The sequence below is a fragment of the Myodes glareolus genome, chromosome 27 (assembly GCF_982192425.1).
Source record: "Myodes glareolus chromosome 27, mMyoGla1.1, whole genome shotgun sequence".
NCBI lineage: Eukaryota > Metazoa > Chordata > Mammalia > Rodentia > Cricetidae > Myodes > Myodes glareolus.
Window position 1 is genome coordinate 28,679,714 of NC_142052.1, and position 27,420 is coordinate 28,707,133.

At 38.2% G+C, this 27,420-nt stretch overlaps 1 protein-coding gene across 1 annotated transcript in view; it reads right to left on the bottom strand.

Annotated features, from left to right (window-relative positions):
- Positions 1-21,924, bottom strand: part of LOC148117628 (uncharacterized) — a 41,421-nt gene extending 19,497 nt beyond the window's left edge. Inside the window, exon 1 of the mRNA XM_087902343.1 lies at positions 21,733-21,924. Within this exon, the coding sequence (XP_087758469.1) occupies positions 21,733-21,813 (81 nt within the window). The 5' untranslated portion in view covers positions 21,814-21,924. The remainder of the gene's footprint in view (positions 1-21,732) is intronic.
- Between the last annotated feature and the right edge of the window lie 5,496 nt (positions 21,925-27,420).

Genomic DNA, 27,420 nt, shown 5'->3' on the forward strand with positions numbered 1-27,420 from the left:
ACTTGTCAGATATTCTGGAAGTTTGGCGGACCATATCATAGGCAATGGTTCTGTTCATTCATGTGTTGACCTAGGCCATTCACCCAGGACTCTAAACATTCTCGAGTGTGTATTTGGAAAATGTAAAGAGACATAGAAAGAAGACTGCAGTATAGTATAGTATAGTATAGTATAGTATAGTATAGTATAGTATAGTATAGTGACAAAGAATACATTGTTGTTTTCACCTAAAAGATTCAACACTTGGTATGATTTAAATGAGAAAACAAACAACGAAAATAATGCATGCTCCAGAATTTAACAGTGAACCTTAATGTGACATGAGATTGTGTAGTATCATGGGAAATAAACTCTGATAGCAGTGAATTGGAATTTCCCACAGATATCAGCTAAAATTTAATAACAGCATGTTGCATTGTTAGAGTTGATGTAAAATTACACATATTTAGTGTATTTATTTTGATACATATGGATATTACCCCCGGGGCCAGCACCATTACCACAGGGGGCACAGTAAAGTGTTACGCCCAGACGTTCTCTTTATAGCCATATTTTTATGTGTCTTCACAATATACAGAGTAGTACTCATAAAATGACATAAATTACTATAGATCCCAGCAATCACCTAAGTATATTTTCCACATTATTAAAATTAGAATTAAGAAGTATTGGATTCTCATGCTTGTGGCAGTTATATTCATGGTATTCTAAATATAAAAACAACCTAAATGTTCACTTCTAGGAAAAAAATGTATTGTCTCATGAGGCCACTGTGCTAAAAAATAAAGGAGGACAATAACAATGGTCAAAAGCTCAGAAACTCATAAAGGACTGTCACAGTTAGTACTGTGTCCATCATAAAATAAAATGTAATTACAGCTTAGGGTATGTCAACCCATCTATTTCTCCCATCTGTTTCTAATCACTATTGTGCTCTCATAAATCATGTGGAAGTGAGAGCTTCAACAATAAAAAATGAGAATCTAAGGTAGCAATAAAAAATGAAGGACAAAGAATGACTCTAGGTGAGGCAACCACTGTTAAAGGGTTATTTTAAAGTTCATTAAGTTGGTATGTGGAGAACAAAAATATCAAGCTTTTTAAAGCAAGAATTGTTATGAGATGCAAATGTGCTATTATGGCATAAAAATGCCGAAAAATTGCTTTATTTTGTTAGTCTGAGAACTTTTGCCAATGAGTCATACTATACCAAAAGTAAAATTAAAGTGAAGAAATAGACTGCCTTGTTGTGTTTCAATTTAAATAACGACAATACATGGTAGTTTCCGATAGTTTATGCCCAGATGAATAAGCCTTCATTATTTCTAATCTGAACTATTTAGGAACTCTTTGTACAACAACAAATTGGTGACCATAAGGCTAGAATCCTCACTATTGTTGAGTCTCTCCAGACCCCTATCTAGTGAACAGTTACTTTTCCCTAACTGACAGCTCAAAATTACCACACAGGAGCTTTAATGATTTTAAGAATTGAAAATACTTACCCAAAAGATCATAGTTATTACTAACCTGCTCTTACATTTATGTTAACCCATATTTCTTATTTAGTATCTTCCATTGGTAGAACATTTATCAGCATGGCACATTCATGTCGTGATCCCTCAGCCTCATGCCCAGCTTCTGGCCAGTCAGTGCTTTAATAAACTAATTTAAATGACTAATCATTTGAATATACAAGAGAATTTTCCCAACTCAGACGTTACTTGGAAATGGGATTTGGCTTACCAAATATTCAAAACCTGGGTACTCATGAAACTGTGACAGCATTTTAATGTAAACCCTACTCAATAGCTGGGAATTTCCAGGTTACAAATATAAATAGGTGTAAATAAACATTTAGAAAGCTATACAAGCAAAGCATTTGTATGTATATCTGTTTGTATGCTCCAGTGCATATCTGTGTGTGTATGTTTGTGCATGAGTGTGTATACATATTTATGGAGATATATGTATGTATGCGATTTTGTGTTTGTCTGTCTGTGTGTATACCTGTGGAAGACAGAGAAGAAACTCTGATGTTATTCCTATGATTTTCTCAAACTTATTTGTTATTTCTTTTGAGATATGGTCTGTGATTGCTCTGTAACTTTCCAAGTAGGCTAGGTTATCTGGCCAATAAGCCCTAGGTACCCAATGTTCTCTGTGTCATAGTACTATGTTAAACGTCCCTGTGACCATATTTGTTTTTCTTTTTCTCTTCAGCTTGAATTCTGGGCCTTGAATTGAGTTCTTTAAGCTCACAAAACAAGCTCTCCTGTCTTCTCAGCCACACTCAATTCCAGATTTTTTGTTCTCACTGCTTGGTTTTGGTTTAGTTTTTGAGAAAATACCATGTAGCCTAGAGACTGGGCCCCCAAATGCTGTATAACATGTTTATGTGAAGTCCAGAGTTGATATGAAGGGCCTGCCTCAATCCTGCCTCAATCCTTCTCTCTCTCTCTCTCTCTCTCTCTCTCTCTCTCTCTGTCTCTCTCCCCTTTCTCTCTATGTATATACTGTTTTGAGACAGAATCCAGCACTGAAGCTTTCTGATTCTCCTACTCTGGCCAATCAACAAATCCCAGGGATCCTCTTTTCTACACCTTATCTTAGCTAGGATCGCAGGCATAGCCATCCATAACTACATTTTATTTGGCTACTGGGAATACAAAATCAAGTACCCAATTTTTGCACACAAGACTTTAACACTCAAAGTTCCAAAGACATTTTCTAAAAAGCAGGCTATAAAAACAATGTGAACAGATGGTTAGATATTAGGTAAACAGACTGATATATGAGAAGACAAACATTAAATGCATATCAATTATGAAGTCTATATGTGCAGTTTAGGAGTTTACTGGCATGGTTACATTTTGAACATGAAATAACCCCATAGTTTATGTGCTTATTGACTGATTTCCCAGATCGTAACACCATTTGAGGAATGTGGGATGATTATAATCTACTTGGAGGGAAAAGATCACTGGAGATATGCCTTGAAAGTTATATATTTCCCTGATCTTTGCTGTATTCTTTCCTTCTGCTTTCTGGCCCCCATGTCATTAGAAAATTCCTCAACAACCTGATCCAGCCATTATGATTTTCTGTCCAAGGGCAAAGAACAAGCAATTGTGAACAGTTGTACCCAGAAAAAATCTCCACCTCTACTGGGCCTTCCACAAGACTAATTAATTGATTAGTACTTCAGTGACTGTGGAGAGGTTTGAATGATATAGGTTCAGAGCATGATTCTAGTCTACGTTGATTATTTTTTTACATTTGATTATTTGATTATGTTTAGCACCTTTAACAGCCACTTGTCTTTGTCACTGAAGTCAGTTTATAATCCAAGACCAAGCTAAGGTGAAGAGATAACTGAGTATCCTACAAAGGTATGACTGTCCAGAAGAAGGTAGACTGGTCTTCTCAAAAGTATCACAGGTGCTGCTGTGGAGAAACTAGATGGTAGTGGAAAACCAACACACATCTGCCTCCTACTGAAGGACTCTGAATCCTATTCTAGAGTCTATACTGAGCAACAAGTTTTTATTTATTTATGATAATATTATATTCCCTGGAATTTAAGTCACATGAGCACCCCTATTGGTATTAGAAACATTGATGGCAGACAGGTAAGTGTTTGCTTTTTAACAGGACTTTTGTAAGATTATGATAAACGCAAAAAGCAATGTTCAATTATCACAGTCTAATGACCTTCTTGGAAGCATTCCCTGGAACTCAGTATGAATTGCCATAGCAACATAACTAACTATTCCAGGGACAATACCCAAAGAAAATGACTTAGCATTCCAGTTGGTTCTCTGGGTTTGGAACTGTGGGAGCTGAGGAGTATGAGCAGATGAGCCTAAGTCTTTGATTTATGTACTTGGATTTCCCCAAGGTCCATCAGACCATAAGAAGATTTGGCTAAAGCACAGATAAGGGTGTGAGTCCTGAGAGGTGCAGGATGAATCAGAGACTGCAGAAGGAACCCGAGTCTCTTCCCATAACACATGAAGGTGGACCTAGAAACTCACATCATGGTAATGCCAGGAAATAGAGTTGGAGCTGGGGGTGATCTAAAATCTATAGATAGGAATTCCTGAGGTATTTTTAATGTTTTGATGTGTGAAATCAAGAAGGGACCAAGTAAAACACCTCTGTTCTTGGCTGTACCTGCCTGGCACTGTTGAACAACAGCAATGAAGAATATGGGAGCAGAAACCAATGATATAATAGCAAAAAACAATGAAGAAATCAATAAAAAATAATATAATTCTTTTATGAAAACCATAATGAGACTGTAAATCTTTAGAAGAAAATGACTCATGTTCTCACAATCAGAAAATATATGGAAAACAACATTTCTAAATTTGCAGAATAAGGAAAATAGAACTGTAACATCTTGTAAAAGATGAAAGCCTACAATGTTCAACAATGTATTTGAGCCTAATGGATAACATAAAGAAAAATATGTCAAGCATGAAGAGACAAATGAGTTAACTTGCACTTAAAAGTTCCATTAGCAGTTGGGGACAAAATTATGGTGACCAGTAACTTGGGAAAGGTTATCAGGAAGATAGTTAGAAGGTGGTTACAAGGGATATTTTTTAAAGAGCAAGATGGCTGGAATTAATATGTCATGGAAGCATCACTCTTCACAATAGCTTTAAATAACATAAAATATCTTGGAGTAACTTTAAGTAAGCAAGTAGAAAATCTGTATGACAAGAAGTTTAAGTCTTTGGGGGCTGGAGAGATGGCTCAGTGGTTAAGAGCATTGCCTGTTCTTCCAAAGGTCCTGAGTTCAATTCCTGCCAACCACATGGTGGCTCACAACCATCTGTAAGGATGTCTGGTGCCCTCTTCTGGCCTGCAGACATACGGACAGAATATTGTATACATAATAAATATTAAAAAAAGAAGTTTAACTCTTTGATGAAAGAAGTTGAAGAGGACACCAGAAAATGTCCCATTCTCTTTGGTAGGTAGAATTAACAAAGTAAAAATAGCAATCTTACCAAAAGCAATCTCCAAAGTCAGTGCCATTTCCATCCAAATCCCAGAAAAATTCTTCACAGAACTTGAAAATTTGATACTCATTTTCATATAGAAAAGCAAAAAGAAAATACAAGAAGCTCAAAACAGTCCTGTCCAACAAATAACTTCTGGAGTCATCACAATCCCTGACTTCAAACTACTACAGAGCTACCATACTGAAAGCAGACCAGTATTGGCAGAAAAACAGACAGGAGGACCAAGGGATCTTATTGGAAAACCAAGTCAAAATGTATCAAAGACCTCAACAACAACAACAAAAACAATAACAACAAAAAACACCCTGAACCTCATAGAATACAAAGTAGGAAGTACACTTGAATGCTTTGGCATAGGAGACCACTTGCTAAATATTCCAGTAGGACAGACACTGAGAGAAACAACTAATAAATGGTTCCTCCGGAAACTGAGAAGTTTCTGTAAAGCAAAGATCACTGTCATCAAGACAGAAAGGCAGCCTATAGAATGGGAAAAGATCTTCATCAACCCCACATCAGATAGAAGATTGATCTCTAAGACTTATAAAGAACTCAAGAAATTGGTTATCAGAAAAATCCAATAACAAATGGGGTACACACCTAAACAGGGAACTCTCAAAAAAAATGAATCTATAATAACTGAGAGACACTTAGCGAAATGCCCAACATTTTTAGTCATTAGAGAAATGTAAATCAAAACAACTCTGAGATTCCATCTTAGCTCTGTAAATATAGGCAATATCAAAACCACTGAAGACAATTTAAGCTGGAGAGGTTGTGGGATAAAGGGAATACGCCTACATTTCTTATGGGAGTGCAAACTGGTACAGCTGCTTTGGATATCAATATGGTGGTTTCTCAGAAAATTAGGAAGCAATCTGGGTGGTAGTGGTGCATGCTTTTAATCCTAGCACTTGGTAGGCAGAGACAGGTAGATCTCTGTAAGTTTGACACCAGTGTGATATACAAGAGATAGTTTCAGGACATGCTCCAAAGCTACAGAGCACCTCTGTCTTGAAAAATCAAAAAAAGAAAAGGAAAAAAAAAGAAACAATCTATCTCAAGACCTAGCAATCCCACTTTTTTGTATATAACCAAAGGATGCTCAATCATAACACATGGACAAGTGCTCAAATATATCTATAGCAACATTATTTGTCATATCCAGAACCTGAAAACAAACCCTCCACTGAACAATGGATAAAGAAATTGTTGTACATTTGCACAGTGAAGTAGTACACAAGGAAAAAATAATGACCACTTGAAATTTCTGGGCAATTGGCTGGATCTATAAAACATATAAAATGAGTTAACGCGGACCAAGAAAGGCAAATATGTACTCACTCCTAAATGGTTTTCAGATATAAAGCAATGGACAACCAGCCTACAATACACAATCCCAGAGAACATAGACAACAAAGAGGACCCTAATAGAGGTATCATGGATATATGTGGTATGTAGAAAAAGACAAGATTTCTGAATAAATTGGTAGCACGTAGTTCATGAGAGAAGGTAGAAGACGAGGGTAGAGCACTGATTTAGTGAAAGAAACACACCCTAACCCTGAAAGCAGAACAAAAGGAACACAGCCTGACATAAAACCAGAGCCAAAGAATACACTTTGGCCCTGGAACCAGAACCAAATTGGCCTCTGGCCAACTGAACATAAAACTAAACAATCCCTTTGCAGGAAAATCAACCAATAGTTGAACATAAAACCAACTAATTCCCAATTATGAAATCTAACCAATCTGAGGTTATCTAAGCTCAAGGGGATTGAAATCTGACTAATACCCTCCCTGAAAGTCTTCTCCCTGGAAAACTCCATTCCTAAGAAGCCCTAGAAAATCCCCTGTTTGTGTTCAGTTGGGAACTGTCTTTTTCCACATTTGCTGAGTCAGCCAATTTCCTGGATTCCTCCATCAGTAATAAATTTTGAAAGAATTTTGGGTCACGATCATTTGGTGACACAGATCAGAGTTTATTCTTGGAAGATCCAACAGGGTAGCATGGCCAAACAAAGTAATAACTTCTTTTCATAAACAGCAGATTGGTCCATTTCTGCAGGGTTTCTCCTTAGCAGAGTGACGCAGAAGTAATAACAACTTTTGCAGTAGTTGAGATTAAAAGGATATTTCTGCAGTAAATCTCACTTAGAAGCAGAGAGGAAATCAGCTCTAATGGCTCTCTCTCAGAGAAGAGCATGGTTTCCTTATATTGTGGGTGACCATCCCATACCAGACCCCAGATTCAGATATGGCCTTTCATCTCATTAAGTAAGGATACCTTCTTTTCTCATGACTGTTGGTAACCAGGTTATACCTTCAGAATTGTAGGTATAGCCTGACTTCCTGAGAAGTTTGGATACCTTTATCTCCATAGCTATAACACTTGTATGTATATCTGAACTTCCCAAAAAGTTAGGATACTTCCCCCAGAGTTGTAACACTATGAAGTATAGCCTGACTTTCTGACAAGTCAGGAGCCCTTTACCTCTGGAGCTGTAATACTTGCAGTGCACATACATCAGCATTCTCACATGCACACAATCACACTCATGATTTTCTTTAGGTCCCCATGAGATTATAAGCACCCATAAACCAGCAGGAAGTAGCCTGAAATACTATGCCCACATTACCCCAAAAATGGACTATGGATATTTTTCATTGTTTAAAAAAAAAGAGGGAAATGGTGCGGGTAATTGTCTGTATTCTGTCAATCATGTATTTTAATAAAACGCTGATTGACCAGGCAGGAAGTAGAGACAGGTCAACCAGACAGGAAGTAGAGGCGGGGCAAAGAAAATAGGAGAAGACTAGGGAGGAGGAAGCTCCCTCCCTCACTCCTGCCCAGATCACTGGAGCAACAAGATGTGAGCTGTCTTGCTGAAAAAGGTCCTGAGCCTATGGCTAAAATAGATCAGAAAAATGGGTTAATCAAGATGTGAGCGTTAGCTAATAAGTAGCCTGACCTAATGGGTCAATCAGCATTATAACTTATAGAGATCTCCTGTGTGATTGATTTTATTTGGGGCATGCCAACTGTGGGGAACTGGGCAGGACAGAAACCCTAATAAGCAGGGCCCCTCATGTTACAGATGGACACACTCAAACTCACCCTGAATAAAAAGTACAAATTCTGAGTAGACTTTTGTTCTGATTATTTGTCCATCCACTTGACCATAGAATGGTCAATAAAATGAACCTGAGAAACAAGCAGGTGTAGCTATCCTAATATCTAACAAAATTGACTGCAAACTAAAATCAATCAGAATAGATGGGGAAGTACACTTCATACTCATCACAGGAAAAATCCATCAAGATGAAGTCTCAATCCTGAACATCTATGCCCCTAATATAAAAGCACCCAGATATGTAAAAGAAACATTGCTAAAGCTTAAATCATAAATCAAACTCTACACATTAATAGTAGGACACTTAAACACCCCACTTTTTCCAAGTCAAACAGACTGAAACTTAACAGAGAATTAAGACAGCTACAGATGTTATGACTCAAATGGACTTAACACACATCTACAGAATATTCCACCCAAAAGCAGAAGGTTGTTTTCAGCACCTCTAGGACCTTTTCCAAAATTGACTCCATATGTGGTAACAAAGCAAATTTCAACAGACACAAAAATTGGAATCACCCCAAGTCTTATCAAATCACCATGTTTTAAAGTTAGACTTCAATAACACCAATCACAGAAAGTTTACAAACTCTTGGAAAGTGAACAGTGCTCAGTTGTATCACAGTGGGTCAAAGAAGAAAGAAAGAAAGAAAGAAAGAAAGAAAGAAAGAAAGAGAGAGAGAGGGGGGAGGGAGGGAAGGAGGGAGGAAAGAAAGAAGGAAGGAATTGAACACTTTCTGTAATTCAACAATAACAAAGCACAACATTCCCAAACCTTTGGGACACTATGAAAGCAGTGCTGTGAAGATAATCCATAGCACTAAGTGCCTACATAAACAACATGGAGAAATCTCACACTAGTAACTTAAGAGAACACCTGAAAGCTCCAGATAAAAAGCAGCAGTCTCACTCAAGATGAGTAGATGAAAAGAAATAATCAAATTTAGGGCTGAAATCAATAACATATAAACAAGGAAAACAATACAAAGACTCAATGTAACAAAGAATGGTCCTTTGAAAAAATAAAGAAGATAGACATACCCTTATCCAAGTTAACCAAAAAGCAGAGAGAGAGAACATCTAAATTAACAAAATCATAAATGAAAAGGTAGATTGTTTGCCGAGGTTTCTGTCTTTCCTGATTCCTGCAGTCTTTAAGTCCCAAAGAAATCACAAAATGATATACTTTAAATATAAATTGATTGGCCTAGTATCTAAGGCTTCTTATTAACTCTTATAACATGCATTAGCCCACAATGCTTGTCTGTGTTAGTCATGTGGCTTGATACAATTTTCCGCAAGGCAGTCACATCTTGCTTGCTCTGGGTCTGGTGTCCTCTCTGTCTTGGGTAATGACTGCCAACTTCTTCCAGAATTCTCATTGCCCTGGCTATATCTCCTGCCTGGCTGCTGGACATTCAGCATTCATTTAAAATAGAGGTGACAGGGTACAGACCATTGTCCCACAGCAGTGGACATAACCTAAGACTCTGAGGAAATCCAGAGAATCTTTATGTTATACCTCAAAACCTGTATTCCAAAAAATTGGAAAATGTAAAGTAAATGAACAATTGTCTGGATAGGTACCACATAACAAAATTAAATCAGGACCAGGAAAACAATTTAGATAAACCTATAACCTGCAAAGAATTAGAGCAGACATCAAAAGCCCCCCTCAAAAAAAAAAAAATCCAGGGCTGAATGGTTTCAGTGAAGAAATCTAGCAGAACTTCAAAAAAGAGTTAACACCTATATTATTCATTTTTTTTACAGAAAATACAATGAGAAAGAAGATTTCCAAACTCTTTTTATGAAGTTACAGTTACCCTAATAATAAAACCACAAAGAGACTCAATCAAGAAAGAAAATTACAGACCAATCTCCCTCATGATCATTGGTGCAAAAATACTCAGTAAAATACTTGCAAACCAAATCTAAGACACATCCAAAAAATTATTCACCATGGTGAAGTCAGCTTCATCCCAGAGATGCAGGATGGTTTAACACGTGAAAGTCTGTCAATGTAATCCACCATATAAATAAATAAAAAAAAATACGATCATCTCATTAGATGCTGAAAAAGTAGTTGACAAAATCTAATACCCCTTCATGAAAAAGGTCTTGGAATGATCAGGGATACAAGGAGGGTATCTTAACATAATAAAAGAAATAAACAAAAGGCAACAGTACACATCAAATTAAATGGAGAGAATCACTAAAATGAGGAACAAAACAAGGCTGTTCTCTCTCAACATACCTATAAAACATAGTTCTTGAAGTTCCAGTTTGAGTAAATGACAACAAAAAAAGACCAAGAGGATCCAAATTAGTAAGAAAGAAGTCAAACTTTTGCTTGCTATTTGCAGATGACATGATGTTATACATACGTGACCTAAAAAACTCTTTCAGGGAACTCCTACAGCTAATAAATCCCTTCAGTAATGTGTCAGGATACAAGATCAACTAAAAAAAATCAGTAATCGTTCTATATACAAATGATAAAGAACATGAGAAAGAAATCAGAGTAGCATCACTATTCAAATAGGCACAAATAATATAAAATATCTTCAGGTAACACTAACTAAAGAAGAAAATGATGTGTTAGACCAAAACTTTGTCTTTAATGAAAGAAATTGAAGAAAATACCAGAAAATGGAATGTTGTTCTTAGATAGGTAAGATCAACATAATAACAAAGGCAACCCTACCAAAAATAATCTATAGATTTAACGCAATCATCTTCAACATCCCAACATGATTCTTCACAGACCTTGAAAGCACACTACTCAAATTCATAGGGGAAAACAAGACACCAAGGAAAGCCAATAATGCTGTACAGTAGTAGAACTTCTGGAAGTATCACCACCTCAGCTTATAGAGCTATAGTAATGAAAGGCGATTGGTATTGGCATAAAAACAGACATGTTGACAAATGAAATCGAAACAAAGACTCAGATATGAATCTACATACCTATAAAAACCTGATTTTTGAAAAGAAGCTAAAATTATATAACCAGAGATATACAGAGAATCCCTGTCTCTGAAAACTAAGCAAAAAGACAACTGGGCATATAAGGTTCCTCTGGTGAACCATTCCTTTGTAGAAAGTTGAAATCTACTAAAAGGTTATGATGTGTGGAATATCTGTTTGCTGTGGAAATAGAATCATGGCTAGAGATGACCTACTGACATAAATGAACAAAATTTGGTAATATAAACTAATGACTTACATGCTTTTTCTTTACCCTGTCTCATTCCTTATTGATAGGATCAATCTTTTCAGTATTTGGGTTCTGGTTCAATGAGCCAGAAAAGTAACTTTGTAGTATCCGAATGTCATCCAGCTGTATATTTATTTTATTGTAAATAATGAAGAGTGGTCAATAAATAGTTTTACATTCCTTTAAAAAAGGAGTGGTAAAAGTCAGAATATGGGCAACGAGGTCAAGACTATGATGGGGATACCCACTGAAACAGTTTACCTGACATAATTGGAGACCACCAACTTCAGACTGATGGGGAAGGAACCAGCATAGGATCAAACTCGACTGTCTGAATGTGGATGACAGTTATACAACTGGAACAAACTGCAGGGCCACTGACTGTGGGACCAGGATTAGTTCCTACTGCTTGTAGTGGATTTTTGGAACCCATTCTCTTTGGATGGATACATTGCTTTGCCTGGATATAGAAGGGAGGGCCTTGGTCCTTCTTCAAACAATATGGTAGACCTTATTGACTCCCCCCATGGGAATCTTTACTTTCTTTGAGGAGTGGGTGAAATGTGTGGAGCAGAGGTGAAGGGAACTGGATGAGAGGAGGGAGTAGGAACTGGTATTGGTATGTAAAATGTGAAAAACAAATTTAAAGTAAAGTAAAGAAATGCACAAAAGAAAAAATACTTAATATGCCCCCAAAAAGACAAAGATCTATGGTAAAGCCAGATTCAGAAGGAAATACATATGGTCCAAACAGTTAAAAAGTTTTTAAAAAATACATTCAGGCTTGGGAGAAAAGAGAAAAAGGGAAAAAAATTCCTTTAAAATAAATAGATTAGTCAGGTGTGGTGGCACATGCCTTTCATCCCAGTAGTTGGGAGTCAGAGGCAGGAGGATCTCTGTGAGTTCAGTGACAGTCTGGGCTACAGAGTTAGCTCCAGGACAACCAAAGATACACAGAGAAACTCTTTCTCAAAAAACCCAAAATAAAGAAAATAAATGTAAAAAATAGAGTAAAAAAAAAGCAAAATAAAGGCAGAAGTCTGGGTTATGTATATTATTGTGTTTACTATGAATTTGTAAACTGTGCATGAGCTAACTACAGAAAGACATTTTATTGTATGGGCTCCTAAGCTAAACCAACACATATATTTAAAAGTATCTTGACTTCAAAATTTGAGTCTAATGATATGTAACTTGGAAAATATGTTCTGCTTTTGTTTCCACAGATGATGAAAAGCTATAGATTAATTTAAGGCTAATGTGATTTGATGAAACATGATCCCCGGAAAGATCTCTATGAACCCTAAAAATACTTTGCCCAAAAAACAAGAGAAAGCAATTTGAAGAAAATAATGCTCAAATGATAATCTCTAAAATGATAATTTATAGATGTTTATTTCCATTTAAATGGGGTTGATTATAAAGGATTAATGGTCAGAGCCAATGTCTCTCTACTAGAGAAAAAAGGTGGATATAATATTGAGATAAATACATTAGTATGATTTTGATCTATTGGAAAAAATTCAAGGTCGATTGTAGTACACTATATATATACACTCTATGTTCTATATATTATATTCTATATATATTATATATGTTTCTACTCTTTTTTAAGTTCTCATCTTTATTTTATTTAATTTTTTTTTTTGGTGGTGTTAGGAATTGAACTTACTTGTTGGCACAGTAGCCATTTCTACCATTTTTCTTTCCTCAAAGCTATCTTTATAAATAATAGTTGCTAATTTTTGTTTCATGGTCCTGGGTGTAAGGTTGAAGTCCTATGTATTACTAGACTGTTGTCAAGGCTCTGATGGCTGCCACTTACTGAGTGCTGGGTAGAGTCCTGAGACCTTGGGCATCCCACTTACTTTCTTAGGTAAATCAGACATTAGTGTCTAGAATTTTAAACTTTTAGGTCCAAAACTTCAGAAAATTAAAAGCAAATGAATATACTCTTCTTTGAGATTTTAAAGATAGTTTTTTTTCTCACTGACATAATTCTTGAAGCTATTTTCCTTTCCTGAGCATTTCCTTATAATAAACTTAACGTTCAAGAACATTTATTCTTGCTTCATGATTTGTACTATTTTTACATGTGGTTACAATAACAACCAGGTATGAGAGTAAGCCCAGTGGAGTCTCTCTAAACTACAATATCCTTGGTGGGAGCCACAACTCAGGGCAACCAGAAAGCAGGCTGTTAGCAGGATCTGATATTATCTGACTTTCACTGTGGTGAAGGTTTGCTCTGTTAGGATTGCAGAATAGTCTGTTCATTTCTGTAGAAGTCTGCTAACTTACTGTTTTGTTTTGGATCTAACATTTGTTATACCATTTTAGAAAAATTTCATGTTTTATTCACCTGACATAAATTCTTTTGAATATATCTTAAATACATTTTCAAAAACATGTTCTTTGTTTTATTAGCTGAATGCATATGTGCTGATTATTTCAGTATTTATAGAATTAGAGTCTCACTAAAATTTACTAAATGTACTCATTTAGTGGATTTGCTCATTTAGTGCTAGCATCCTAAACAGCAAAATACTATCTAGGCCATGTTCTTTAGATGTCACCACAACTGACAGAAACTCCAATAAATAATTTTATAAGTTTTGTAATTCAGTATAGAAAAGTTTGACCTTATAATAAAAATTTTTGTATGTATAGTCTTTTAAATAGCCCTATCCTTTTAAAAATAAACTGAGTAAAATTACCTTGAGCAGATCTGTCATTTGAAACAAAATAAAATAAAAAAAATATTCATTTAAAAAATAAAAAGTATCAATCCAAATGGATCAAAGAACACAACATAAAGTCAGTGACACTGAATCCTATAGAAGAGAAAGCGGGAAGTATGATTGAATGCATTGGCACGAGGAACCACTTCCAAAATAGAAACCCAGCAGTACAGATACTGAGGAAAACAATTAATAAATGAGACCTTTTAAAACAGAAAAGCTTCTGTAAAGCAAAGGACATGGTCAACAACACAAAAGGACAGCATACAGAATGGAAAAAGATCTTCACTAACCCCACATCAGACAGAGGTTTGATCTCTAAAATATACAAAGAACTCAAGAAATTGGACACCAAAAGACCACATAGTCTAATAAAAAAGTGGAGTACAGACCTAAACAGAGAATTCTCCATAGAGGAATCTAAAATGGCTGAAAGACACTTAAAGAAATGTACAACATCCCTAGTCATCAGAGAAATGCAAATCAAAACAACTGAGATTCCATCTTACACATGTAAAAATGGCCAAGATCAAAAACACTGATGACAAATTATGCTGGAGTCGTTATGGGAAAAGGGAACACTTTTGCATTGCTGGTGGGAATGCAAGCTGGTACATCGCCTTTGGATGTCAGGGTGGCAATTTTTCAAAAGATTTGGAAACAACCTTTCTCAAGACTCAATAATAGCACTTTTAGGTATATATCCAAAAGATGCTCAATTGTGCCACAAAGACTTGTGCTCAACTATGTTCATAGCAGCTTTGTTTGTGATAACCAGAACCTGGAAACAACCTAAATGCCCCTCGGTAAAATGGACAAAAAAAAAAAAAAAACTGTGGTACATTTAAGCAATGGAGTACTACACAACAGAAAGAAATAACAACAGCTTGAATTTTGCAGGAAAATGGATGAAATTAGAAAACATTATTTTGAAAAAAAGAAGTAGAAGAAGAAAGAAAGAAAAATTAAACATTAGGAATAGTTAGAAGTGGAGACAGATATCTAGGAGTTCATTAATATGACAGATTTTTGTTGCTAGAGGGCAACATGAATATTGAAACTTTAGTGGGTAGATTGAAGTCCTAGAGGATAAGATTCAGAAGAGTCATTTTACCTAAGACAGTGAGCAGGAATTATTAAGAGTGAACTAGTTCAGTAAGAGCAATGTCTATAGGGTGCCAGAGAATATCCTATCATTAGGGGAATGAAAGAACAAATGCACACTACCTGTATTATTAATGTAAATACACGTGTTCAATATTCAATTGTTTATAAACACACAGATTCCACAGTGCTTTTGCTAAAGCCAGTGGAGAAATAGGAAATTATCCTCTGATCTTCACCTAAGCTTTATTTATCAGAATACAAACAAAATATCAGGCAGTGAACTTTGTAGTTTAATTTTTCTCAATGTTTCAATGTTACCATATATGACTATAACAATTTTTATTATTCATTAAACAGTTGATTCAAATCTAGGGTGCTTTCTGTGTCCTGGCTATTGTACATATAATTACAATGACCATAAATTAGCAGATTTACCATACATGATATAGACTTCTGGATGTTTATGCCAGTGGTGGTACTGCTGGGTACATAGTATCTTTAGAGGTGGCCTTTCAAGGAACCTCCAGATTGAGTTTAAAAATGGTTAAAACAGCTTGCATTTCCTTAAGCACTGAAATGGAGTTCAACTTTCGGCACATTGTTTCCAGGATTTGTCATTCTTTTTAAAAAAATAGGTATATTGACATTAATGAAATCAAATCAGAGAGAAATAGTAATTGGTTTGCATTTCCCCAATACTTAATAAGTGCGTTAAAGACTTAAATGTTTGTCAGCCATTTGTATTTCACTTTCTGAGAATTCTCTATTTAGCTCTATTCTCCGTGTTTAATATTTAAAACATAAACAAAGGAAAACTTCTTTCCCCTTCCTCTCTCCAATCACTTCATGCCCCTGTCCCTGTTGTGGAAGGATACTTTCACAATGTCAGCATGTGTTACATTTGTTTATGCCATGGAATATTATTTTAGCTATGTGAAGTTGTGTTGCATTTGCTTCATTGTGTAAAGAGGTATTGTTGTTTTGTCTTGTCTGCCTAAGGCACTTGATTGGTCCAAAAGCTGAACAGTAAATAGCTAACAGAAGGCAGGACTGGCTGGTAGAAGGGAAAAATTGGAGGAGGAATCTAGAGAGAACAAGGCTAGAATGGACGAGAATGAGAGGGACAAGCCCAGGACCTAAAGTTAGGCAGCAGCCAACCAGCCAGATATCAGAAGCAGAAACAAATATAGGACATACAGAAAGGAAGGAGGCAAAATGTAGATAAAGAGAAACAGGGAAGTTATAAGATCTAGCAAGAAACAAGCCTAAGAAAAAATGTCAGCATGTCGTGATCTTGGAACTGGTTTATGGATCAAAGAAAGCATGATCTGTGCCACCAGTTCCTTTGCCTCAAATTAACTGTTTCTAACTATTTTAGAAAAACATTCTTAAAAAGTAACTGGCAGGTGGTGGTGGCAAATGGCATTAATCCCAGTGCTCAGGAGGCAGAATCAGGTGGATTTCTATGAGTTCAAGGCTGGCCTGGTCTATAGAGTGAGTTTAGTACAGGTTCCTAAGACAGAGAGAAATCCTGTCTCGAAAAACTAAAAGTAAAAAAAATACCTGGTTTACTGGTAGCTGTAAAGTTTACTTTAATAGGCATTATTTCACCTTTGACAGTTGGAGTCTTAGCACTAAAACAAAATGTCCAAATACCATAATTACAGAGAAACTAGTTAAAATGTTTCTAAATTACAAACTGTTCAAGAAAAATTGATTCTAATTTCATAGAATGAAGTAATGAGGAATGGAGAAAATGTAAGCAGTGTGAAATTTCTCCCACTTCCAGTTTATTGAAATTTAAGAAAATATAAAGACAACTATTTTGGATATGCCATCTTGTATAGAAAACTATTATGCTCTGGAAAAATGAGCTAATTGTATAGAATAGAATGTTTCCTGGAAGTTGTTTTAAAATATCCAACATATTTATTTATTAAGCTATACAGTGTGTGTTTTAGGCTAGCTGGAGCATTCTTATGAGATGTTCACAAAGAACAAAGCAAAATTTTATTCAACTCTATTTGTAAAGGAAAACATTCAGTGATTGGGGATTTTCTTGATTAATGATTCATGACGGAGGAACCAGCCCACTGTAGAGTTGCACTATTCCTGGTCAGGTGGTTCTGCAGTGTATAAGATTGCAAACAGAACTTTTAGATGTGTGTTTCTTTTCTAATGAGAGAGAGAAATGAGGGGGGGGGTAGTGGAATGAGGGGAACACTCATCCATTGTTGGTGGGAATGCAAACTTGTGCAGCCACTTTGGAAATCAGTGTGGCGGTTTCTCAGGAAACTGGGAGTCAACCTCCCTCAGGACCCAGCAATTCCTCTCTTGGGAATATACCCTAGAGATACCCAAACATACTACAAAAGCATTTGTTCAACTATGTTCATAGCAGCACTATTTGTAATAGCCAGAACCTGGAAACAGCCTAGGTGCCCCTCAATAGAAGAATGGTTAAAGAAGGTGTGGAACATATACACATTAGAGTTTTACTCAGCGGTAAAAAATAATGACATCTTGAATTTTGCATGCAAATGGATGGACATAGAAAACGCTTTACTGAGTGAGGTAAGCCAGACCCAAAAAGAGGAATATGGTATGTATTCACTCATAAGTGGATTCTAACCATAGTTAAAGGTCTTTGAGCCTATTATTCGTGATCCTAGAGAAGCTAAATAAGAAGACGAACCTGATGAAGATTTTTTTAGCTATCCGCCAGGAGGTAGGAAATAGTCAAGAGTCCCAGGTAACCTTGGGTGCATGGGGGGGGGTGGGAGGGTTGTTGGAAGGGGAGAGGGTTAGAGAGAAGGGAGTAGGGGAGGAATGGAGAAAGCTCTGTTGACCGGGATGGGGGGAAGGGAGGAAGGATGAATGTGGGATCAGGGAAGAATATATTTCAACTAAGGGAGTCATATTAGAGTTTACAGGAAACTTGATTATATATGGGATCCCAGGTCCAAGGAGAGATCCCCAGATTGTTCTCTGGACAGAGGAGGGGGTGCCTGAACCGGCCTTGGCCCGTGACCATACTGATGAATATTTTGCTTATCACCATAGATCCCTCATCTGGCGTTGGATGATGATACAGATGAGGCCTGCGTTGGAGCACGGAACTGAGCCCCCCAAGATCCAAATGGAAGGAAGAAAATGACGAAGGACTGCGAGGGATACTATCACGCACTGATACAAGGGGTCGGATCTAATGAGAGTTTACCAAGGCCAGATTGACCGTGACTGAATGAGAATGTAATCCAACCAGATTCTCTGAATGTGGCCGGATTTTCTGAATGTGGCTGGCCAGCAGTCTTACTGAGAAGCCATTGACAATGACACTGGGACTGGTTTCCTCTGCATATACTGGATTTTTGGGATCCAGTCTGTTTGGATGCTCACCTTCCTGGACCTGGAGGGAGGGGGGAAGAACTTGGACTTCCCACAGGGCAGGAGACCCTGACTCCCCTTGGGGACAAAGAGGGAGGAGAAGAGGGAGGGGGGAGTGGGAGGGCGTTGGGAGGAGGGGCGTAAATGGAAACTCTTTATAATTTAATAAAATTACTTTCAAAAAAAAAAAGAAATCCTGTCATACAAATATTCCACAACAATTCCACATTGTGTCTAAACTAAAATAAAAGGTTTGGGCTTTTTCACTAAACTACATACAACAATCCACTTATCAAGATATTTAATAATATTTAAAATATTCATTATTTTTGTATTTAGCAAGTTTAGAGAAAATACTCTATTACCTACCCTATTTTAGTAATTCAAAACTTTTTCACCTAATTTACTTTCCATCATAAGTAAGGAAAACTATAAATCTAATTGTTCAGTCTTCTGCTCCATCACAGATCCCAGAAGGATGTAATAATACCTGATGTCAGAGAATTCTGGCTGCCTGGACAGTCACTTGAAGTTCCTCGGCATCCGTGGGCCATAAATCTTTAACCTACAGGCCTAGAGTATCTGACAGACTTGTCAGTGAAGCAGGAAATTTGAAAGACTGTCCCAACTTGTACTGGCAAATGTTATCAGTTACTTTCCTCTGTGTCTTTCAGAATGTCTTGCAGACTCTCTGGTGTAGCAGGAACCTTGAAGACCATCCCACCATGTTTTGACAAATTAAAGCCTACCTGGTGTAGGAGGGTCTCCTGTCTGTGCTACTTTCATTGGTTAAAGAGACTGCCTTGGCCTAGTTGACAGGGCAAACTCAGGTAGGTGGGGAAGACAGAACAGAATTCTGGGAGGAAGAAAGCAGAGTCAGAGAGAGCCACCTGCCATGAAGCTGCTAGGTAAGACATGCTGAATCTTTCCCGGTAAGCCATGAGCTCATGGTGACATACAGATTATTAGAAATGGGTTGAATCAAGATGTGAGAGTTAGCCAATAAGAGGCTAGAACTAATGGGCCAGGCAGTGATTTAATAAATACAGATTTCTGTGTGATTTTTTTGGGTATAAGCTAGCCAGGCCAGGGATGCAGCCTGCTCTCCACTACATCACCTACCTGCTCCTCATTCTGGCACACTCATCTTTGGTGATAACAATTTTTTCCTAGACACCTGCCTCTCACCTCCCCCAAGGAACAGATGCCTGACATCTCTGGGATGCCAGTACTTGAGATGCCTCTCCAGCCACACCTTTTGCTGAATGTGGACTCCTAGCTCTCCCCTTTCCCATGATGCCCTCTGCCCATAGGAAGTTGCCAGATTTGAGTCTACATCCCCCAAATCCCAGCTGGCCAGGTCCAAAGTGCTAACTCTCTGGGTCAGGGGGCTAGAACAGATGCAAGGGCTGGGGCCTAAGCTCCTAACTTAACATTCTAGACTCTTTGGATATAGGGGTGACAGAAAATTGGAGTGGTAAATATGAAAAACATTTAGGCTCTCTTTGGAAAAAAGGATGTAGACTCAAATCTGGCTACTTCCTGTGGAGTGCTCAGAACCACTTCCACAGAATACTTAAGTGAACTCCCAAATGAGGAACACGTGGTCTCTTTCCCTTCCTCCCAGTGGTCGCGTTCATGACCCCTTGGGGCCACCTGAGAGTACAGAACTCCCATTAAACCTGGACTTATTTTTTAATTTGGCTTGTTTTGATTTGAGTTGATTGGAATTTTTCATCAGCAGAGAGCTCACATTAGGAAAATATTCCTAACAACTTTGATGGTCTCTATATCTTTATTCCCCAATTTAACACATATCCTGCTTTTTTATTCTGAGCTCAACATATCTTTAAAGCAAAGAGGTTGATTTGACTCAGCAGAGTTTTTTATTATCCAATGTCTCCCCACAGTTGTTTCCTTTCCATTAGGATTAAAAAAGTAAAATTTAATCCATTCTGTAACCTATCTTTGGGTGTCTTAATTACCCCATTCTGTTAACTGAGCATATTTTTAAGATGTCTGATGAAGTAATAATCTAATTAATCCTAAAGACACAGATCACATTCATAAAGTAACTACTGTCACTGTGTAACTATGGTTACTTTGTAACTGTTGTTAAAGAAAGACAGACCAGGAATTATAAAACAATCCAGGCATATTAGGGCTTGGAGGAAGCAAGGAGAATGCAAATATGATGTAGTTGTCAACTCTAAAACTATTTTGAAAACTTGAGACAGATTTTATGGTCATGTACTCCAGAGACTAGGGATTTGTATTCGACCACATTAAAAATTTCTCATGTATTTTCTCGAAAGATCAATGTCTTAATGCAGAAAAGTTCTGTTAAGTAGGGCCACAATATTTTACCCAGATCTTCTATTATAGATGTACTACAGTAAATATAGCAATTAGGTTTAAAGATAAGGTCAGTCCCTTTCCCAGATTCCTTTTTGCACTGGTCTGTAGACTGCAAACAATGGTCAATCAGGACACTGATAGAGCATCTACAATTGACTACCTGATTCCACATAGATAATCTCAACTACTTAAGAAATGGGAAATTTTCACCCTCAGTCCAGCCTCTCCTTTTCTGCACGGTGTGCCCTAGCATCCTAATCTCTAACAGTCCTGATTACAACACATTTATCTTTTGGGTGACTTAGAGCCTAAATTCTTCTTTGTGAGACTAAACTATTTCCAAGGCATTGGCAAATCCTTCATATCAGCACTTCTACTCTTCTACGTTGCAGCTTAGAAGTGCAGTGCTATCCAACAGGTGAGATGCCTTGATAACGTCCGCATAGTTAAAAATAAATGGAGATTGTACATAAAGTTAAATGCAAAGTGATCAATATCAAGAAGAAACTGGAGAAACTAGGCTTCTCCGTCTTTGGCATACTGAAGTTGACAAGAAAGATGTTTGTACACACAGCACCCTGCTCCCAATTCTCAAAGCCGATTAAGCCCAAAGCGCAAAGTTGTTCAGAGGCCTGCCCCTTGGTCTAGGAATTTACAGGACCGCACGGGACTTCACAAGGCAGGGAATCTGGCGGCAGATTCCCACACGGATCCCGGAAGAACACAACATCCTGTCTCCCTCAACTCACCCTCTGCTCCTCCCCATCTGGAGACAGCATTCCCCAGCTCACCATGCTGTCGTTTCTCAGGTCGCCAAAGCTGTTCACCATCTCCTAGCAGCAGCAACTTCACAAAGGAAACCACCAGTGCCAGGTCCTCAGCAAAATCGGCAATATCGAGACGGAAAGCGGATGCCCGGAAGAGGCCTGCATTAGTTCTGACTGGCAGGTCACCTGGAGTACCTGATTGGCTAGTGCGGCCTGAGTGACAAGAACACCTCCCACAGGGCTGAAGGGTACTTAAAGAGACAGCACAGAGGTTTCTGGTCATTCCATCCACCTGAGTCAAAGATCTTTTCTTGATAGGCCGAAATATGCATTTCAATAGCACTTGCCCCTGGCTATAAAAGCAGACACCTTCAAAATTTTGCACTCCTTAGAAACTTTCCCTTTTTCCTCCAGGACACAACGTGGCTAGCTGGCTTGTACTGTGCACTGTGCTGTGCTAGGTGGTTGCAGGGATTCCCTGTTCCACAGGGGGAACAGAATATGAATGCCCAGAATATGAACAGCTAAAGAGAATTTTAAGGTCACAAAAGGAGATGATTGTTCATGCTTCTTGCTGAGGTTGGATGAACTGAAGATACTTTTTACAAGGTTTTCACAGATATTTCACACAACAGAAAAAAGAAAAGCAGGAGTCAGGTCTGAAACAAGATGATAGGTCTTTCCCCCATCAAAAGGCTGGATGATGGCTCCTTTCTTTAAGAGTTTTATTACTGAAATTCGAAGCAAACTCCAGGAAAATGAATAATAATAAAAAAGTACTGTTCATAGAAATGTGAATATGTAGAGAATAATGAAGCTGGAAGGAATGTCTTCATGAGCACTATTGTTAGCCAGCACATCTTACTCCATGGTCAGGTAAATAAAATATACAACTGCAGTATTCAAGATTCTCTACATGAACAGGACAGGTAGAATGAAGCTCAACAGGTACATAAAATGTCGGCTTATTAAAATGTCTCACAAGCTGTGTTTCAGGTTGTCTAAACATAGCTACTTATAAATGACAATTGAAGAAGCCAGTAGATTGCTTCTCACCCTTTTCCCAAAGATCAAGTGAAAAATCCAGTAGTTGTTCAGCTCACGAGGCTTGATGTTCAGCTGGTTTTGCTCTGAGCAGGGTGGCAAGGCAGAAGGCCACAGCTGCTTCCATGCAAGACAAGAAAAATGTCAATTTAACTTGGCTTGCTGTCTGTCTCAGGTTTGGGACACCACTGTAGTCAATGGCCTGTTTTCCAAATCTCTGAGCAAACACAACTGTGTCAGGCAAGATCATTCATATATTCATAGGATTGTTTCCTAATTGCAAATTCATCGTTCATTGGCTCACAATTACCTTCCCAACTGTTCACCCCTCACCATCTGCTCTGTGTTCCTTAACAGGGCATTAATTAAAATAAACCATACTGGGAAATTACAAAATCACTCCCCCGTACAACAGTTGGGCCCTTTTTTCATACTGGTGGCACCAAGAGCTGATTGCCCATGTTGTGTCCCTTGCAGTGTACACATTAAATTATTCCTCCTATTCTGACCTGAAGACAGAAGAAATGTTCCATATGCAAATTCTTTTCCTGTGACTCCATTGGATACTTAACTACATAAGACAAATTCATAATTTTAAAGCTCTGAGGTGGTACAGTCTTTTTATTTAAGAATTTTGAAAGTAAAATATGGAGGACAGTAGGTCATTACCCTGGACAGCAGCAGACCAAGCCCCCTAAGTCAATATAACAGAAGTTGTCCCAGAAAAAATTTTCTAACAAGATGGAAATGCAGCTGTTTTAGAACTGATACTGAAAGACCCCCACCCAATTGATACTGGCCTCTTGCACAAAAAGAGGAACCAGGTGGGCCCTACTGAAGAGAATATCTGCGTTCAGTTAGTTATTTAGAAACTAGGACAACAGGAAGATAGCGGGAACAGCAAGTCACTATGACATTCTATCAAAACAACCAGAGTGCCAAACTTAGCTTTATCTAGATCTTATGGTTTTTCTGATAACCTGCAGATGGATAAACTGCCCTATTCTAAGCTTGACCCAGTCTACCATGTGAGAACCAATGAAATGCTTCTTGCTATGCAGCCTCTTATGTAACCCCTGAACCCCCTATAAATGCATGTTGTATCTCTAGCCCGGCATGCTCATTCAGCTAAGCTGTTGAGGCATCTGCAGGCGCCTGTGTACTCAATAGACTGCCTCTTGCTCTTGCATCCAGTGGACTGGTCCTTGGGCAGAGGGTTCCAACTGAGACCCCTCTGACTTTTGGGGTCTTTCAATACGGCTTTCCATTGAGAAACCATTTCACTCACTTAGGAAATTAATAAAGAAAAATCTGTTTAATGATGGCATGCATCCATCTCTGGCTAATACTCAAAGAGGAGAGAGCTAAGATAGATTTTGAGTTCCACATATGCTATTATCCTTGAGTGTCCTTTAGGATCTGGCTCCAGGATACACCTTGAACAATTGAAATAAAAACAGACAACTTGCCATATTAGACAACTGGGTAGACTGGAGTCAAAGTTATTCTCAGAATAATTTCTTAAGTACAGGGTGACCTGAAAAAGCAGGGCATTCTACACTGGCAGGCTTCTGAGGTGAAGGTCACAAGGGATGAGAAAGACAGGAATAGAAAAATGTAAAAAGGATAAAAGGTAGGATAAGGAGGTCTTGGTGAAGAATGTCCTATGCTTTTTAAGCTTCTTAAGGAAAGTAGCCTCTTGCCAGGCAGTGCCGTCACACGCCATCAATCCCAAAACTCAGGAGGCAGAGCCAAGTAATCTCTGTGAGTTTGAAGCATGCCTGGTCAACAGAGTGAGTTCTAGAAGAGTCAGGACAGTCTAGGATAGTCAAGTCAGTCCTATAGAGAAACTCTGTTCAAAAAACAAAAACAAAAAAGAAATAGAGAGAGGAAAAGCATCCTGTATCTTGTATACTTCCGGGGGGGGGGAATGGAAGGAAATGGGAGAATTATCAGAAGTCAGGAGAAACAATCACACAAATTTAGGAGAAAGCTAGTCAAACAATTCTACATAAGGGCAACACAGGGAATCTCAAGACCTTTACTAAGTGCAGAGTGGCCTTGGGGTGACAACCATAGCTAACTATGGTGGGAAGATTTAGCCCTCGACCATTACCGCTCTTTCAAACATATTCCTGGTTTTAGAGAAAGAACTGTGTTTTATTATTAATACATTGGCCCCTTAGGGGATGCTCCCAAGAATGTTCTCTCTCCCTGCATGAGTTCCTAAATGAAAGCCTCAATTGATCAAGTCAGTTCTTACCACAACCCTATTTTGCCATTCAAGGATTTGTCACCTGATGTCATATTGCCCATCTGGCAAAACTATGCTTTTCTCAAAAAGAAAACAGGAACTTTAAGGCACACCAGGCCACAAGGTTCTTTGTGACCCTGTAATGCCTCCTTGAGCAGCTTGTTAGAGGTGACTTTTGATATGCAGAAGGGCCTAGTGACAGGTTTGAAGTCAGTGATGGCTTCTTTGTAATAGTTTTGAGACAAATACCTGCAAAATACTAGTGAACAATGCATACCTAAGCATCCTAATCTCTACCAGTACTGATTAGCATATACTTAAATTTTTGGTGTTTTAGACACAGCTGTCCCTCAGCTAAATTCTACGTTGTGAGACTTATCTATTTCCTAAACATTGGTAAATACTCTATATGTCACCAATTCTACTCTTCCACATTACAGCATAGTAGTGGAGTGCTACCAAAAACACGAGAATCCTTTCATAACCTCCAGAAATTTAAAATTAATGATGACTATATGTGAAGGTTAAATGAAAAGTACTGAATGTCAGGAAAATACTGGAGAAACTAGGCCTCTCCAAGTTTGTCAACTTGTTTCCATGAATGTATCAACCCTGCAGAAATTGACTATTAAGATGTTTGTACACACAGCTCCCTGCTCACAACTCTCTATAAACAAATGAAGCCCACAGAGCTAAGTTATTCAGAGGCCTGCCCGCAGGCCCACAAATTAGCAAGGACCGCATGGGACTTCACAACACAGGGAATGTCGTGGCAGGGTCCCACCCAGATCCAGGGAGAATGCACCACACTGCCTCCCATACCACACCCTCTGCTCCTCCCCATCTGGAACCTGCATTCCCTTGCTCACCATATTGTTGTTTCCCAGCTCACCAAAGCTCTCAGATCCTCATCTCTATGTAGCAGCAAATGCACCACAGCACAGGAAACCGCTGGTGCCAGCTGCTCTGGAAAGCCTGACATGGAGGTGGGTCACAGGAAGAACGCTGCAACCCTTCTGACTGGCAGGTCACCTGGAGCACCGGATTGTTTACAGAGGCCTGAGTGGCAAGAACACCTTCCAAAGGGCTACAGACCCAGCACAAGGGATTCTGGCCATTCTTTTCTGCCCCCCCATCAAAGGTCTTTTCTAGATCTGCCAAGATAAACATTTCAACATCACTTGTGCCTGTCTCCAGTAGCAGACACTGTCACAATCTTGTACTCCATAGGAACTTTGCCTTTTTCCCCCAGGACATAACATGGCTAGCTAGCTTGTTATGCACCTATGCTAGGTGGTGCAGTGATTTCCTGTCCTACATGCAGAAGGAAGCCTAGACTATTAACAACTAAAGAGAGTTTTAAGATCACAAAAGGAAATGTTTGTTGTGTGATATCATGCTGAGATCAGATGAACAGAAGGTACATTTTACCAGGTTGTCACAGGGATTTCAGAGAACCGTGAGAAAACAGCAGGAACCAGATCTCAAAAAGATCTTTCCCCCACTAGAAGGCAAGGTGATGGCTCCATGGATTTTTGAGTTTTATTCCTGAAATTCAGAGCAAATTCTAGACAAATGAAAAATAATAAAGAGAGTAGTCTTCGTGGAAATTTGAATACATAGAGAATAATAGAGTCGGGAAGAATGTCTTTATGTGCACTGATGTTAGCCAGCAAATATTCCTCCATGTACTGGTGCATAAAACCATGCAGCTGCATTATTCAAGATTCTCTACATAAACAGGACTGGTAGAATGAATCTCACCATCTTATTAGAAAGTGGGCTTATTAGAAAATTTCACAAGCTGTGGTCCAGGTCGTCTAAAAAATAGCTGCCCACCAATGAAAACTGGAAGAATCCAGTAGATTTCTTCACAGCCTTTGGTCTAAGATCAAGTGAAGAACCCAGTAGTTGTTCAGTCAATGAGGCTCAATGTCTCAGCTGGTTTTCAGTATACACCAAAATTCCAAAGAGGTCGGCTCTAATGCTGGTAATGGAATGAACTTGATCGCCAGACCTGGATACGAGAGCAAAAAGAGAGCTTCTTACTTTAATATCCTTTCTATATATCGGCTGCTACCAGAAAGTGAGATCTAGGTTAAAAGTGGATCATAGTCTTTGTTTTGTTTTGTTTGTTTACTTTTTCTGTTTTTGTTTTGTTTTGTTTTGTTTTGTTTTCCATGGTCTTTTTAAGACAAATTTGTCTGTGTAACCCTTAAACTAATTCTGTAGGCCAGACTTGTCTCAAGCTCAGAAAATCTCACTGCCTCAGCCTCCTGAGTGATAGTGTGTCACGAGCCTTATTCCTGAGCAGGCATTCTGCCCTTACTTAGAGGTCTGCAAGTAAATACTCAGGATGACCACAGTGTTTG